This window comes from Equus asinus, chromosome 27 (genome assembly GCF_041296235.1).
Source record: "Equus asinus isolate D_3611 breed Donkey chromosome 27, EquAss-T2T_v2, whole genome shotgun sequence".
NCBI classification, from domain to species: Eukaryota; Metazoa; Chordata; class Mammalia; order Perissodactyla; family Equidae; genus Equus; species Equus asinus.
This window is the reverse complement of record NC_091816.1, coordinates 2,181,224-2,195,588: the sequence shown is the minus strand read 5'-3', so window position 1 is coordinate 2,195,588 and position 14,365 is coordinate 2,181,224. Positions and strand designations below refer to the sequence as shown.

The following is a 14,365-nucleotide window of genomic DNA, read 5'->3' as shown; positions in this document are numbered from 1 at the left end:
TTAAGGTTGCAGATGAAATTAAGGTTGCTGATCAGCTGACCTTAGATGGGAAGATTATCCTGGATTTTCTGGGTGGGCCCAATACAACCACGGAAGTGATTAAAAATAGAAGAGGGAGGCAGGAGAATCAGTGTCAGAGTGATACAATGTGACAGAGACTCAACTGGTCATTGCTGGTGGAAGGGGCCATGAGCCAAGGAATTCAGGCAGCCTCTAAGAAGCTGGAAAAACGCAAGGAAGCGCATTCTCTTTTAGAGTGTCCAGAAAGGACCACGGCCCTACCAACATCTCGATTTTAGCCTGGTGAGACCATCCCGGACTTCTGATCTCCAGAACTGTAAGGAAACAAATTTGTACTGTTTCAGGCCACTAAGTTTGTGGCAATTTGTTATAGCGCAATAGAAAACTAGCACACTGTTCTGTGTATTGAAGTTAAAATAGGTGCAGATTTTTAAAATTCTTGGTTTAAACTCTCAAGAGTCATTCTGAGGTAACAAACCATGAATTGCAAAATCTTCTACTAAACTGTTGCTTACAAGACTGTCCATTGAAACACTGCGTGCTGGGGGGGCACTCTCGACAGTGCTCCCTCGTACAGCACAGCCCGTCAGCCTCCTCTCGGGTAGAGCTCTGCCTTCCACAGGCTGTTTCTGTAGCGATCCCGCCTAACAGGAGACTAGCATCTGTAACATGTGTCGGTGTGTCGGAGCCACTGTTGACGGAGTTACCGTAGAACTGGGGAGAAATATTTGAGTCTGAACACTAATGGGAAGTGAAACTTGAAACCAAATTCAAATCAGTTTGAGAGCAGACAGAGGAATTGGGAAGCTCACGAGGTAGGGGGTGTAAGATTTGGTGAAGTGTAGCACAGTCTGCTTGTACATCGATTGAGGAACAGTGGGATTCTTTTGACATGTTCTCTAACTCTTGAAAACTGTTAGATGGACTTCTGCCCAAATTCACCTCTACAGCTGTACTAATTGGTTCAATAGCAACAGGATTTACAGTTTTTGAAAGAGGTCAGCTCTTCTTCAGAGAGCACCTCAGAATCTAGGCCAAAGATCAGGGTTCTAATAGCAAAGTAAGTGAAGGATACTTACAGCAGAACCTGGTTATCGACACCTACTGCTGCCATGGGCTGCACCGAGGAGTGCTGTTGTCACAAAAGTGGACATGCAGCTCCAGCATGGGTAAGCCGTGGAGACAGTATGCAAAGTGAAAGAAGCCATCACACAAGACCACATACTGTATGATTCCGTTTGTATGAATGTCCAGAATAGGTTAACCTGTAGAGACAGAAAGTAGATTGGTGGTTGCCTGGGGCTGAAGGGGTTGGGGGGAAATGGGGAGTGACTGCTAATGGGTATGGGGTTTCTATGGGGGGTGATGAACATGTTCTAAAATTGATTGTGGTTTTGGTTGCACTATGAATATATCCACAACCATTAAATTATATTCTTTAAATGAATGAATTGTATGGTATGTGAATTATATCTCAATAGAGCTGTTAAAGAAAAAGTAGGCATGTGAGGTCACCACATGACGGAGAGTTTAACCTCAGCAATGTTGGGATTTGATAGAAGCAACTTACGGGAGTATCTCCGAGGTGTTGTAAGTATCTGTTTTCTGCCGTTGGACCTGTAAGGATCAGAAGATGCTTCTACCTTATTTCTAAAGCTTACGGTTCTTAAGTCAGTTTTAGGGATTGGTTTGTTGATCAGTGATTCAGTGGTCTTATTAGACAGCTTCTGCTCCTGTTTGGAGCCTTCCATTTTTCCTTTTTTTAGTGGATGGGTCCTTGTTCCTGTAGGGATCATGGCTAGCTTGGTAAATGTGCGGCTGCGATGAAGTTCTCCACGTGCACACTGGAGGGTCTTGCCACAGTCGTCACGTCTTTTTTAAATCCCGTTCAGTTCTATACGAATTGCTATGCTTAAAAGACTTAATGATTCTTTTCAGTATGCATTTTCATGAACTGACAGAACAGTCTGACAGGCCTTCTGGGGCATCCTTCAATTGGGCAACAGTAGAGTTTTGGTGCCGTTCTGAAATTTTTTCTTGTTGTTGGATTGACCGTACCAACCTGCAGGCCGTGGCCTTTCCCCAGGGGCGTGCTGAGCGTGGGGCTGGTGGGGAGGTTCTTGCTGCAGATGCACAGAATACACAGGATATTGGTATAGGGCAGCTTGCTCACTAATGGCAGACCAGCTCCCAGGCCACCACCAAAGCCACAACCAGGGGCAGCTGCTGCCCCTCACTCATCCTGGAGGCCCCCATGGGCCCGAGGAGGTGGCAACACATAGTGGTGACCCCATTGTGTGGCCAGAGCACCCGAGGACAGAGTCGCAGTCCCTACTGCCACCGATGCTGCAGCCTCAGGGTCCGGGAGGATTTTTCTTGTCCGGGAGGACAGACCAAAAAGGGATTTTTGGTCTGTACCCCATGGCTCCTTGATGCTGCCTAGAGCACCAAGGAAAAGGGAAGAGTTAATCCTCAGGACCCGGTCGGCCAGTCAGTTATTCACAAAAATTTTATTGATTGCCTTCTTTTCCATTTATGAAACGTGAGGGCATTGTGCTAGTTACTGGAGAAGAGGTTAAAGTGCATGAGGATGGACAAGCCTATAATTTAACAAAGAAAAGAGACAATAACCCTATGACCTACAGAAAATGAGTCAGGTGGGTATGGGCAATGAAGGGGTTACCTGTGTAGCGAGGGGCAGGAGCCCCTGGTGGGGGAAGCCTGTGGTGCCTGTGCACCGTGCCGGCACAAGCACAGACTGCAACGGCACGGCCTGGGCCCTCGGTCTAATCTAGCTGCTGGTCGGGCCTGGGGTGGAGTCCTGGGAGGTGACTGGAAAGGCAGATTGGAGCCAAGCTTTGGAGGATTTTAAATGCCAGGAGTACCTGCGTGACGTGGGTCTGCCCCCAGGAGTATCACTGAACACCTGCTAAGGGCTGGACTTGGCTAGGGGCTCAGCTGCATGACAGTGGGTGTCAGTATTCCCATTTTACAGATGAAGAAACTGAGTCGGACCAAGGGGTGTGGTTAAGGTCACAGAGCTAGTAAATGGCCGAGTAGGAATTTGAATCAGCCTGTGTTCCATCTACTCGGCTTACATTCTCTCTGAAGAGACAAAACTCTCTCCAGAGAGAGAAATGTGAAACATGGAGACTGTGTGGCACTGACTATGAGATTGAGCCATGTGGAAGTGCCATTGGTGCAGGTGAGAACGGTCAACAACAGAGTGTCACATGGTTCGACCTGGTGTGACAGCAGGCGGGCTTCGGAGGAATGGGAAATCTCTTGGGCAGGAATGGGAAATCTCTTGGGCAGGAATGGCCAGCAGAGGTTTTGTGGAGGAGGTCGGAACTGAGCAAGGCCTTGACGCAAACTCTGGATGGATGGAAATGAGGGAAGTGCAGAGTGAGAGGTGGGGATGATGGAGACCAGCCTGATGGGCTGGCAGGTTACTTGGGGACATCTCCCAGTGGACACAGAGGCGCGCCTCAGGAGCCTGCTGGCAATGGCAATCCCTGCTTTGGGCCTGCTGTAAAATCGGGAGACAGTTCTGGATGTGACCCAAGGCTTTCTCTTGTGTTTGGTTGTTGGTTCTGCTCATCCTCCCGCGCCTGCTCTCTCTGCAGGAAACAGGTGAGCAGATCGCCATCAAGCAGTGCCGGCAGGAGCTCAGTCCCCGGAATCGAGAGCGGTGGTGCCTGGAGATCCAGATCATGAGAAGGTGAGGGCCTGGTGCTTCGAGCTGCTGCTGGCAACAGGGCTGCCACGGGGGGTGCCGAGGGGCCTGCAGGGGCCGAGGGGCCATGGGACATTGAGATGAAGTCCAAGGCAGTCAGCGGGGCTTGGAGATCTGGAGCAACGGCCCCACCTTCTGCGTCTGGAAAAAGAGAGTCAGAAATCTCAGTCCCTCAATCAGGACGCCAGCCGGTCTGTCCGGATACATGCCTTCCAGAAGAGTGGCAGTCAGTATCCAACGACTGACCTTGTCAAGGGCTCTTGGTTAGTTTTATTTGTTATAATAAATAACTTTAAATAGCTGTCACGTTGAATTTTCCTTTGTCAGCAAAAGTCCTTTTTTCCCCCATACTTCCAATTCCAAGCTGCATGTGACTCTCCACTGCTGTGAGCTGTTCCTGATCTTTCTTCCTCTCGAGTGGAGACAGGGTCTGTCAGTCCTCTAGGTGGATGCTGTCCTCCCAGCTAGTGAGGTGTTCAGGTAAACCAGCAACATAGTTAGCTCGGAAGACCTCAAACAGGTGCTCCGTCCATGAACCTGTTAGAGAGGGGAGCTGTCACCTTGTTGGCATCCAGTGCCCACGTGCACACACACCCCATCCCCACTTGAATGGCATGACATTGGAAGTCCCTCTACTTTCTCTGCTTTTCAAAGCAGTTTTGAAGTACAGTGAGGGCTTGGCGTGAGGCCCTCTAAAGAAGTTTAAGTTACGTGGGATGCACTGAGAGACCTGGGGTTCACAGGGCGGAAAGTGGAATTGGGGATGCTGACCGCCTGGGCCTGGAGGTCAGTCACCCGTTCCTGATTTCTATCTTCCCCTACTTACTCCTGAGGGCCCTTGCTGTTCCAGGCCTTTGTTGTAAGGTGAGCTTTGCTGAGACATGGGCGGAGGGGGAATGGGTTTGAGCCAAAGCTCAGGGTCCTCCCTCATTGGTTTCTCCTTCTTCCTAGGCTGAACCACCCCAATGTGGTGGCTGCCCGGGATGTCCCCGAGGGGATGCAGAACTTGGCTCCCAATGACTTGCCCCTGCTGGCCATGGAGTACTGCCAGGGAGGAGACCTCCGCAAGGTGAGGCGTCCAGGGCGCGGGGAGTGCCGGAGACCTTTCACTGCCTTTGTCATCGGGCAGCTCAGGGAGCCCTGGTGACGTCAGTGGGATTGCCTTCTCACATCCCCCTCGTCCCTGCCCCGTGTGGGGCGATGTGTGTGCGTGTGAATCAAGAGACTGAATGAATCAGAGGCCCTTACAAGAAAGTCGGGAAGAATCGCATTCTGCACAGTGGTTACTAAAACGACGAGGAAAAGGTCACCAGGTCTTGAGTACGAGGCAAGACTGGACGAGTTCCAGAACAAACTCTTCCTCCCTTGGCATGTCGGGGCCACTTCATTCTCTCAGTGTCCTTATTAGGAGGAGTTTCTCCCACAGCTGTGGCAGCACTGCACACAGGGCACAGAGTGGGGCAGGAAGGGAGGTGGCTTAGTAATCAGGGAGCTGGCCTGGGGTTCCAGAGCCACCACTGACTCACCTTCTGGGCTTTCTTTCCTCCTTCTGACCACAGTAACTTCTCTTTGCTAGAACGTACTCTGCAGAGGGGTTGATGGCAGCCCCCCCAAGTCTCAGGGACAGGTGTGTGTCCACCTCCCCAGCGTTCTCTAAAACAGTGTCACACAACCTGCTTCTACACATTGCCTCATTCACTTGTCAACATCCCTGTGACGTTGGTAAAACAGATGCCATTCCCATGTGAAGGATGGGTATCTTAGCCCAGAGACGTTAGGTGGATTACCAGGCCTCGCACAGCCACTGTGGCAGAGCTTGGGTCACGGGCCCTATGAACCCAACTGCAGGCCACTTCTCCATCTGTGAAACTGAACAATGCCATATAGCCTGAGGAAAACTAAAAGCTCTGGGCGGAAGAGTTGTTTTTGTAATGAAAAAGAGGCTGCTCTGTTAGCACACGTCTCCCTCAGCTCTTCGCTCTAGGAGAAGTCCTGTGATTTTAAGGGGGTGCAGGATCCCCGGCGTCTCTCCTGTCTTTCCGTGGCAGTTTCCTGGGCCAGGCTTCATGGCCATTTGTGTTATTCTTCTGGCCCCTTCCGCCTTCTCTTTCAAAAGGAAACTTTCCATGAGGGTCAATCTGCCCGAGTGGCTTTCTCCTTCCGTGGGAGGTGGGCATGTCCTGGGAGTGTCCTGGCAGGATGTGAACACAGTCGTTGGCATGCCCCACAAGCAAGGGACTGATAACTGATGAGAAGTGGGGAAACTGACAACGCTTTGACGTTCCTCTTTATTTTCCTAACCTTTGCCAGTCCTGTTACTAACAGCAGTTGTGTCAGGAGAGGAAGCCATGTTATCATAGTTTAGCAGACAGTCCTTAGAGAGCAGCGTGGGTGGGTCGCACCAGATTACAGAGGGCTCTGAAGCCGGGCAGGGGACTGTAGTCTTGATCTTGTAGGCAGCAAACAGCCGGTCAGCCAGGGCAGAAGAAACAAACGTCAGCATGATGGACCTAGTGTGGGGTGCAGGGTGGCGGGGAGGCAGGGAGCGAGTGCGCCCAGAGCACCGGGGTCTCTGTTCTCCAAGTGAGGTCACCTGTCTTTCCCGCCTCTAAAAGTTCAGAATCAACACCCCTGGGCCTGGAGAGAGCAGCGTGGCCAGCACGGGGGCAAATGTAAAAGCCAGAAGTGACTGTAAGAGGGCGTCTGTGGGCCTGGCTCAGGAAACAGGCTCTCGGATGGTCGTGGGTACCAGTGTTAGTTGATGACTCTGAATCTCAGTTGGGAAGCGCTTTACTCTGTTGTCTGCATTGAAGTGCCTGGGCTCCAGCCTCAGGCAGAACCTGGCTTCATGTTCCGGCTCTGCTCTGTGACAGCTGTGTGAGCAGACAGATGGCTGGCCCCTCAGCCCCAGGTTCCTCACCTGTGACATGGAGATTCCTGCAGTGCTCACCTCAGTGGCAGGGGGAGGATGAAGTGTGACAGTGCAGGGAAGACCTTCCTGAGCTAACCTGAGTGGGGGTCGGCCTGGCACAGGCATGCAGTGCGGGCTTGCTGATCGCCCCTCCTGCTGCACCACCCACTGGCGAGGCCGGCGGGGAGATGGCCAGAGGGTGGTTTTAGGGCCCTGCCCTCCTCGGGCCTCTCAGGAGCAGTGGGCCAGGGTGGCTGGGCTTCGACCCGGGCCTGCCTCCCTCAGGACTGCTGCCATGAGCCTTGAGCTCCCTGTCTCAGAGTGACTCAGACACCTCAGCCCAGCCCGTGCTATGGGTGTGCGAGCGCTTCCAGAGTTCTCAGTACTGCTCCTCCTCCTCGGGCCAATTCCTGCCAGTCCTGCTGCCCCCGCTCCCTGTCAGCCCTGGTCCCCAAAGCCCAGGGCCAGGATTAACACTCGATGACTTCCGCTGGTAAGAGATGCTTGTGGGCTTACTGGTGGTCGGTGACCACTCTCTCTGACGCTTCTTTTCACCTTCTTGACAGTACCTGAACCAGTTTGAGAACTGCTGTGGCCTGCGGGAAGGAGCCATCCTCACCTTGCTGAGTGACATTGGTAAATCCCAGCCCTGGAAGTCAGGCCGTGCCCTCTGGGGAGAGTGTGTGGTGCCCCTGTGAGTCCTTGCGGAGCACAGAGATGAAGATATTTCAGTCCTCTGATCTTTATAGAGGGTGGGGTTGGTGGGGACAGATGTGGAGTGGGGAGGTCACCAAGGGGCTAGTCAGGCAGGCGCTGAACTCAAATAGATTTCCCTTCCTTCCGGACTAAGTCATGAAGTGGATTATGATGTATATAGAATAACAGATTTCCTTTCCCATTAAAAAGCTCCACTCCCTACTTTCCTGGAATGGCCAGCAATGGACTAGGTTGTCATTTGAGTGAGTTTCATCCCTTGGCAATGAATTTTTCCACTTCCACATTCGCGGTTCTTTGCCAACCACAGGCGTAGGAAAAACTGCCCTGGTTTAATCCTTTGATCCTCTTGGTGTCCCCAGATGAGGGTATCTGTGGCGCTCTCTGAGAAGGCCAGGCTGGCTTCAGGGAGAAGAGTGACCTCAGCCTGCAGGGGTCAGGTGCATCTCCTAGAGCCTGGCTCCGGCTCCAGGAGGGAGCGCAGTGGGGGAACTCCGCAAGTCAGCATGTGGCTCCCGCCGCCTGGCGGGAGCAGCAGTGAGAGGGGCCTGGCCTAGGGCTCCTTTTGTTTTTAAGTCTCCACGGTTGTTGGTACAAGTTGATAGTTTGAGATCTGAAGTTCAGAGTTATCCAGAGTTTATCACTGAGTAGTTTGCCCCCAGATTTGGGAATGATGCTGTTCTCCTCCTCTCCCACCACAGCCTCTTTGAAGCTGTATTTTTTTCTTTTTGTTCGCTTGAATTTTTTTTTCAGAAAAACATCCAACATAGAAAAGTTGAAAGAGTGATACAGTGTAACCCACATACCCTTGGCCCGGCTTCACCGGTAGTGTTACCGTTTTGCCACATTTGTTACCGTTTTGCCACATTTGTAAAGCCGTGTTCTCTAACGCTTGGCCTGGAAGGACAGGTGGGCCTGCAGTTTCTACAGCACTTGGCCTTGCTGGCGTGGGTCCGCCTCTTCCGTACTCTGTGCCGTGTCTGCGTCCGTTAGAGGGCGGGCGAGAAGGAGGTGAAGGGGCAGAGTCCAGCAGAGACATGTTTAAGGGTAGGCCCCAAACAAACTAACAGAAAATTCCATCTCCCTCTGTATCCTGTGTCTTCGTCCTTTGGGTGGGGCTCCCGTGAGGGCAGGTTGGCATTGGGTTTTGTCCCTAGTTTTATTAAGATAGAATTGACATAGAACATATGTAAGTTTAAGGTGTACAACGTGGTTACGTTGCACCAGTTTCGTCTGACTTGAGTGGGCGTCCACCACTGGCCAGACTGATTCCTTTGTGGCTGGGCCCGTGTGGGTCTCCCGGAGGGCCTCTCTGTCTCATCTGTAAGTTGAGAGTCCCGCCTTTTTTCATGACACCCTCCACGTGGCTCGCCTGCTCTTGGCTTTGTTCGATGTTTACCTGATTGTGTCTTTTACCCCAGGGGCCAAATCCCTAATTTATTTTCTGTTGAACAGTTTGGAGGCAGGGTAGCAGGCTCGGCAATGTTCCTTTGCTCTTCATGGCCAACTTTTACCGTGTTTCTCTTTGGTTAGAGCTTTAAGTCATTTTGTTTAAATGTTATTCTTTCAGATTTTTTTTCACTCGCTAGATTGTGCATTCAGCGAATAGTTATTAAGAAAGTCTTTAAATGATCAGCTCAAATACACCTGACTGTTTACTTCCTCACGTTAACTTTTTACTCTTTTTACTTCCTCGAGTGGTTCTCAAGTGATGTTAGTAGAGCCTTTACTGGTTGCATATTCTTTGGGCTGGCCACATTTTGTATCTGGTTACCTTTGACTTGTATGGTAGCTTGTGTATTATCTATTCAAGTTGTATATGTGTGTTTGTTACATCTCAGTCAGAGTGATGAAGACAAGTGAATTTGCAAGTGCTTGTGTCATTCAGCTCCCCTGTACGTGGATGACTATTAAAATTCTTTAGGGGCCGGCCCCGTGGCCAAGTGGTTAAGTTCGCATGCTCTGCTTCGGCGGCCCAGGGTTTCGCCAGTTTGGATCCTGGGCGCAGACATGGCACCACTCATCAGGCCATGTTGAGGCGGCGTCCCACATGCCACAACTAGAAGGACTCACAACTAAATAAAATATACAACTATATACTGGGGGGATTTGGGGAGAAAAAGCAGAAAAAAAAAAAAGATTGGCAACGTTGTTAGCTCAGGTGCCAATCTTGAAAAAGAAAAAGAAATTCTTTAGGTCACCGATTCCCTCTTTCCTTCCCAAATTGGAAACACTGAGGCTTCGAAGTTCTAGTGCGCTGGAACTGAACTCTTGAAGGCAGTCTTTACTGTCTGTTCTGTCTCCAGCATCTGGAAGAGCGGTGCCTTAGAGCAGCTTCTTTGAGATACAATCTGCCCTCTGTATCTGGGGATTCTGCATCTGTAGATTCAACCCGCTGTGGATCGAAAGGCCTCCTGATGGTTGCGTCTGTAGTGAACACGTCCAGACTTCGTTCTTGTCCTTGTTCTCTAAACAATACAGTGTAACAATTGTTTACATAGGGTTTACATTCATTAGGGTTAGAAATAATCAAGAGATGACTTAAAGTGTGTGGGAGGATGTGCATAGGTTATATGCAAATGCTGTGCCATTTCGTTTGAGACTTGAGCATCCGTGGATATTCTTGGGGCAGACATCTTGGAACTAATCCCCTTCCGAAACGGAGGGACGACTGTACTTATCAAATGAATGAAATAAATCCCAAAGGAAATTAAAATAAGGACCTATTTCTTTTTAAAACAGATGTTTACATATTATTAACACTCCCAGGTCAAGTACCAGCTCCTCCACTCGTTGGCTGTGTGAGCTAAGACATGCTAATTAATTTTTAAGAACATCAGTTTTATTAGCTATAAAATAGGAACACTGCTCATCTCATTAGAATCGTTATGAGGATGAAATGAAATGATAGACAGAAAGCTCCCAGCACAGCAGCACGGTGCTCTGCTCCTAGCCTAATATGCAGTCAACAAGTGTTAGTTCCTTTCTCATCTCCTTCACCATCTGGATTTGGATTTCTCCCTAATTGGGGTTATGACCTGAGGTTGGAGTCAGTGAGCTGGCAGGTAGGTGATCGTCTTCTGAGACTTTCCTTTCTGGAAATGGTTAACCTTCCTCAGACCCATTCTTATCTCATGCACCTTTTGGATGCAATCACATCCCTGATTTTGTGGTTGGGGTGAGGTTGCTGATAAGCTTGTATTTTGCTTTCATTCCCATCTCTGATTCATGTGCAGGATTCATCAAATTTATTTCTTTTGCAAGGATCTTGTCACTGAGCCAGAGTTCAAAAGTTTTTCTTGGAGCTCATCTAACATAACTCTTTTGTACTCTGAAACATTTCCTGAGCATATTTTGTTCCAGTTTGTTCCAAGTGCTGGCCCCACATTCCTTTTGTTGGAGTTGCCACCACTCTTCTCTGCCACGTTGACTTCAGATAAGCAGAAGAGCCCCACCCTTGACCCCTGGGTCTAGATTCATTGCCTTCTCTTCTGGGTTAAAGCTGTTTTACCCCTAGCCTCTTCTGTGCTAACCTCTCAGAGATGCCACTCAGAGTCAAGATAATAGACATAGGTAGGAGTTTTTCAGTGAACTTTAAATTGCCCGAGAAGATAGTGCAGAGTACATATGGGAAAATGAGCAGATGCCTAGCAAGCATATGGACGAGCCTCCTGTTTCGCCTGCAAGGACAAGGCTGTTAGACCATTGCTCTTATGCTGGTGAGAGATCTGGGGACAGGTGCAGAGGCAGCTGTAAGTGATCTGTCTTCCGAACAATGTGACCCTAAAATAGCTCAAGGAAGTCATATGCGGGCGAACTCTATTTAAACAGTCTTACTCATAATCCTTTGGGCAACATTGGAGTGTGTTTCCTTCTGCCTGCAGAGGAGCGCACTCCTGAGCGCTCAAGATTGAGGGGCAGACCCCTGTCCTCTGAGGCCCACGTCTCTGCTGTGTGAGGGGTGGGGGCCTGCTCGTGCCAGCTGCTGGGGCAGTTGTACAATCACCATGGCCTTATCAAATCTTAGACTTGAATTGATTTTCCTTGATTCTCTGGGTGGCTGGGTTACTGTGGTAACTGACCATCCTGTCCCTCTGAGCCTTCAGGAACCGCACACCCCATTTTTGTGTGTGCTTCATTCTCTGAGTCACCAAACCGTCCCGTTGGAGCTGCTCGTAGCGGGCGTCCAGTACTTCAACATTAAAGAGCAGAGAAGGGTCCAAACAGCACACAGGGCTTTAGGGAAGACAGCTCCAATCTACGAGTCAGAAAACTAGACTCTATTTAGTGTTTCTCTAATTGCGGATTTTCTTGCTTGTTCTATTTAATGTATCAGTCTGACTGCCCTGTTGATTATAACAAAGATGATTACCTGATCTCAGAAATTCAGATTATTTGCATATAAAGTATGTTGAAAAGCATACTTGAAAATCTGGTTGACAATAACCAGATTAATGAATGTAATAATAACAAAAGAAAGACAACTGACCTTCAGTCCTGGCTTCTCCACTTTCCCAGCTCTGTCACCTTGGGCAAGGACCTTTTGGTCCATTAATCTTTCCATTTCTTCTCTATGGAAAACTGTGGTAACTTTCTCAGCCTGTGTGTCCTCAACTTTAAAATGAAGGGTTTGGGCTCGGGGGTCTCCAAGGTCCCTCCTAACTCTAAATATTCCATGTTTATTATTCAGGTAGCTGATTTGCGGAATGGTTGCCCCATAATATCTTTGACATCCATGCCACTGTCCAGCCTGACTGCTCCTACAGTCTCTCTTGCCTCTCCCTAACACATCATCTTTTGCCTGGGGCTATGTCTTGATGCCTCTGTTAATTCCTGCTCCATCCTACTCATCCCTCTCTGCACCTGGACTGACTACCCGCTGCTCTCCAATATTCTGTTTGCCAGGGCATTCTCATGACGGCTTTATCAACCATATCTTCTCCAAGATCTGTATATTCCACCCGATCCCCAGCCTCAACTCTATATCCATGTCTATACGATATTTCTCCCAAAGTCACTTCCAAACTGAAGTCCTAGACTTCTTCCTTCAACCAGATCCCTTCCTGATGTCCTCTTTCTTGTGTCACTAGCCCATCTTTCTGCCCGTTACCCAGACACAAGCACCAGTGTGGAATCTCATCTCTTCGTGGAGTCTGCCTCTTTTCCTGCTCCACATCCTCCCTTTGAAAAAGTCTCCAAATCCTTCCAACCTTCCTTCTTGTGGTGTATCCCATTCTCTCTTTCTGCTCCCGGTGCCTCCACTAACTCAGTGTCATAGCAAATCACTGTAGTGATCTCTTACCTGGTGTCCTTAGCTCCATTTTACGAATCCACCTGTCATGCTTTTGAAAGGACTCTTTCGTATAATCCATCGTTAGATCAAGGCCAAACCTCTCAACCTTGAGTTTCTCCCGATCCACGATAGCCAACTTCATATGTGCGTGGCTCTCAGAACCCACTTTTCAATCCTCTTGCTAGCCTTTGCATGTGCTGCTCCTTTTCAGAATGCTGCTCCTGCGCCTCCCCGACAACTGCATCTTGTCTTTGGGGCACAGCCTTCGATCTGCCCCCTCCATGGGAACTGCCCTGACCCGTCACGGGTTCTCCCTCTCATGGGATTTCTCTCCCCTTGTTGCCTCTCCACTCACTTGGTACTTGGTATCTCTGCATTGTTATGTGATCTCTTCCTGTTTTTGACTGTAAGGACTAACTTCTGGACTTGGGGCCCATTGACCAGACCATTTGTGCAGTCAGTGAAGAAAACATTTGGATTCAGTGGCACATTTTCCACAATGCCTAGCAAATAGAAGACCCTTTATAAGTTCTTGTTGAGTGACTGGGAGAATGACTCTGCACCTTCCTCTCAGCACTCCGTGTGGCTGCCTTGCTGCCTTGCCCATTGGTCTCAGGGGCTGTCTTAGCTGAGCAACCTTTAGCTGGACTCAGTCTTTCTCCACATGTCCACGCTTGGCCTTCAGTCTGTTTTGTTTGGAAAGTTTGGAGACACCAAAGTGACTGGCGCGTAGTAGGCACTCAGTCAATTTTTATTGAGTGAACAAGCATCCTATTGCCCTTCTTACTCATTGGTGACTGGCTTTTCTTTCTCTTCTAATCTCTGTCCCAACTTTTTCATCCATTTATCTTTCTGTTTCTTCTCTATGAAAAGTATCCCAAACAAAAATGTTCTCAAGGGAGCTTAGTAATCCTTTAAATTTGGAGTGTGGGAAGTGGGGATTCACAGACACAACCTTATGAGTCTGCTTTTGCACATGGAAGTCTAGCTGGTCCTCTCTGTTGCCTAATTTGCGATTGGTAAGCTGAAAAAATAAACAGGAGCTATGATTTGGGATTCTGGTTCATCAATAAGAACTCCAGGAGTGTCCTGTTCTTCAGTGTGTGTTTGTGTCTACCTCACAGGCTAAGGGAAAGCTGGGACAATACCTGGATGCTGTTTTTGACAAGGATAATAGGAGGAGGCTCTTGTTTTCCTGTGGCAGGTCCTTACCTTGGACCTGTCTGTGCAGTAGCTGTCCTCGGAAATGCCTGCGTGTGCCTTACAAGTGCACACGGGGTGCTTCTCACAACTCTTTTCTATAATTGGAATGGGAGAAGTTAACTTTTTGGGTTTTGTGCTTTGTGGTGTGGTTTTCAATTTTTATACACGTGCATTATCACTACTGCTAGGAGCTTAGGGTTTTTAAGGAAATTTCACATGCAAAAGTATTTTTCTTCATCTCAGCTTCTCATTTTCCATCCCATTTAAATCAAATTAGGTTCTCTTAGCCCGAGAGGATTTTGACTCATTCCATTCACTGCTCTTCAGGTGCTGTTTTGTAAACTGCAGCCCAGTCAGGCCGAACTAAGCTTTTTAAAGACGATTCTGTGAGGAGATCTCTGTAAGGGGTCTTGCCCGTTAGAATTCTGACTGTTTCACTCAGTCCAAGAAACTGTATATAACGATACCCACAGCGTCTTTAATTCCA

At 49.0% G+C, this 14,365-nt stretch overlaps 1 protein-coding gene across 6 annotated transcripts in view; it reads left to right on the top strand.

Moving 5' to 3' along the window:
* The window catches only part of IKBKB (inhibitor of nuclear factor kappa B kinase subunit beta), a 49,171-nt gene that overhangs the window by 8,027 nt on the left and 26,779 nt on the right, over positions 1–14,365 (top strand). For all 6 annotated transcript variants that reach the window (XM_044750720.2, XM_070500042.1, XM_070500040.1 and 3 more), the window contains 3 exons: positions 3,648–3,742; positions 4,709–4,826; positions 7,235–7,304. In XM_044750720.2, coding sequence (XP_044606655.1) covers positions 3,648–3,742; positions 4,709–4,826; positions 7,235–7,304 — 283 coding nt within the window. The remainder of the gene's footprint in view (positions 1–3,647; positions 3,743–4,708; positions 4,827–7,234; positions 7,305–14,365) is intronic.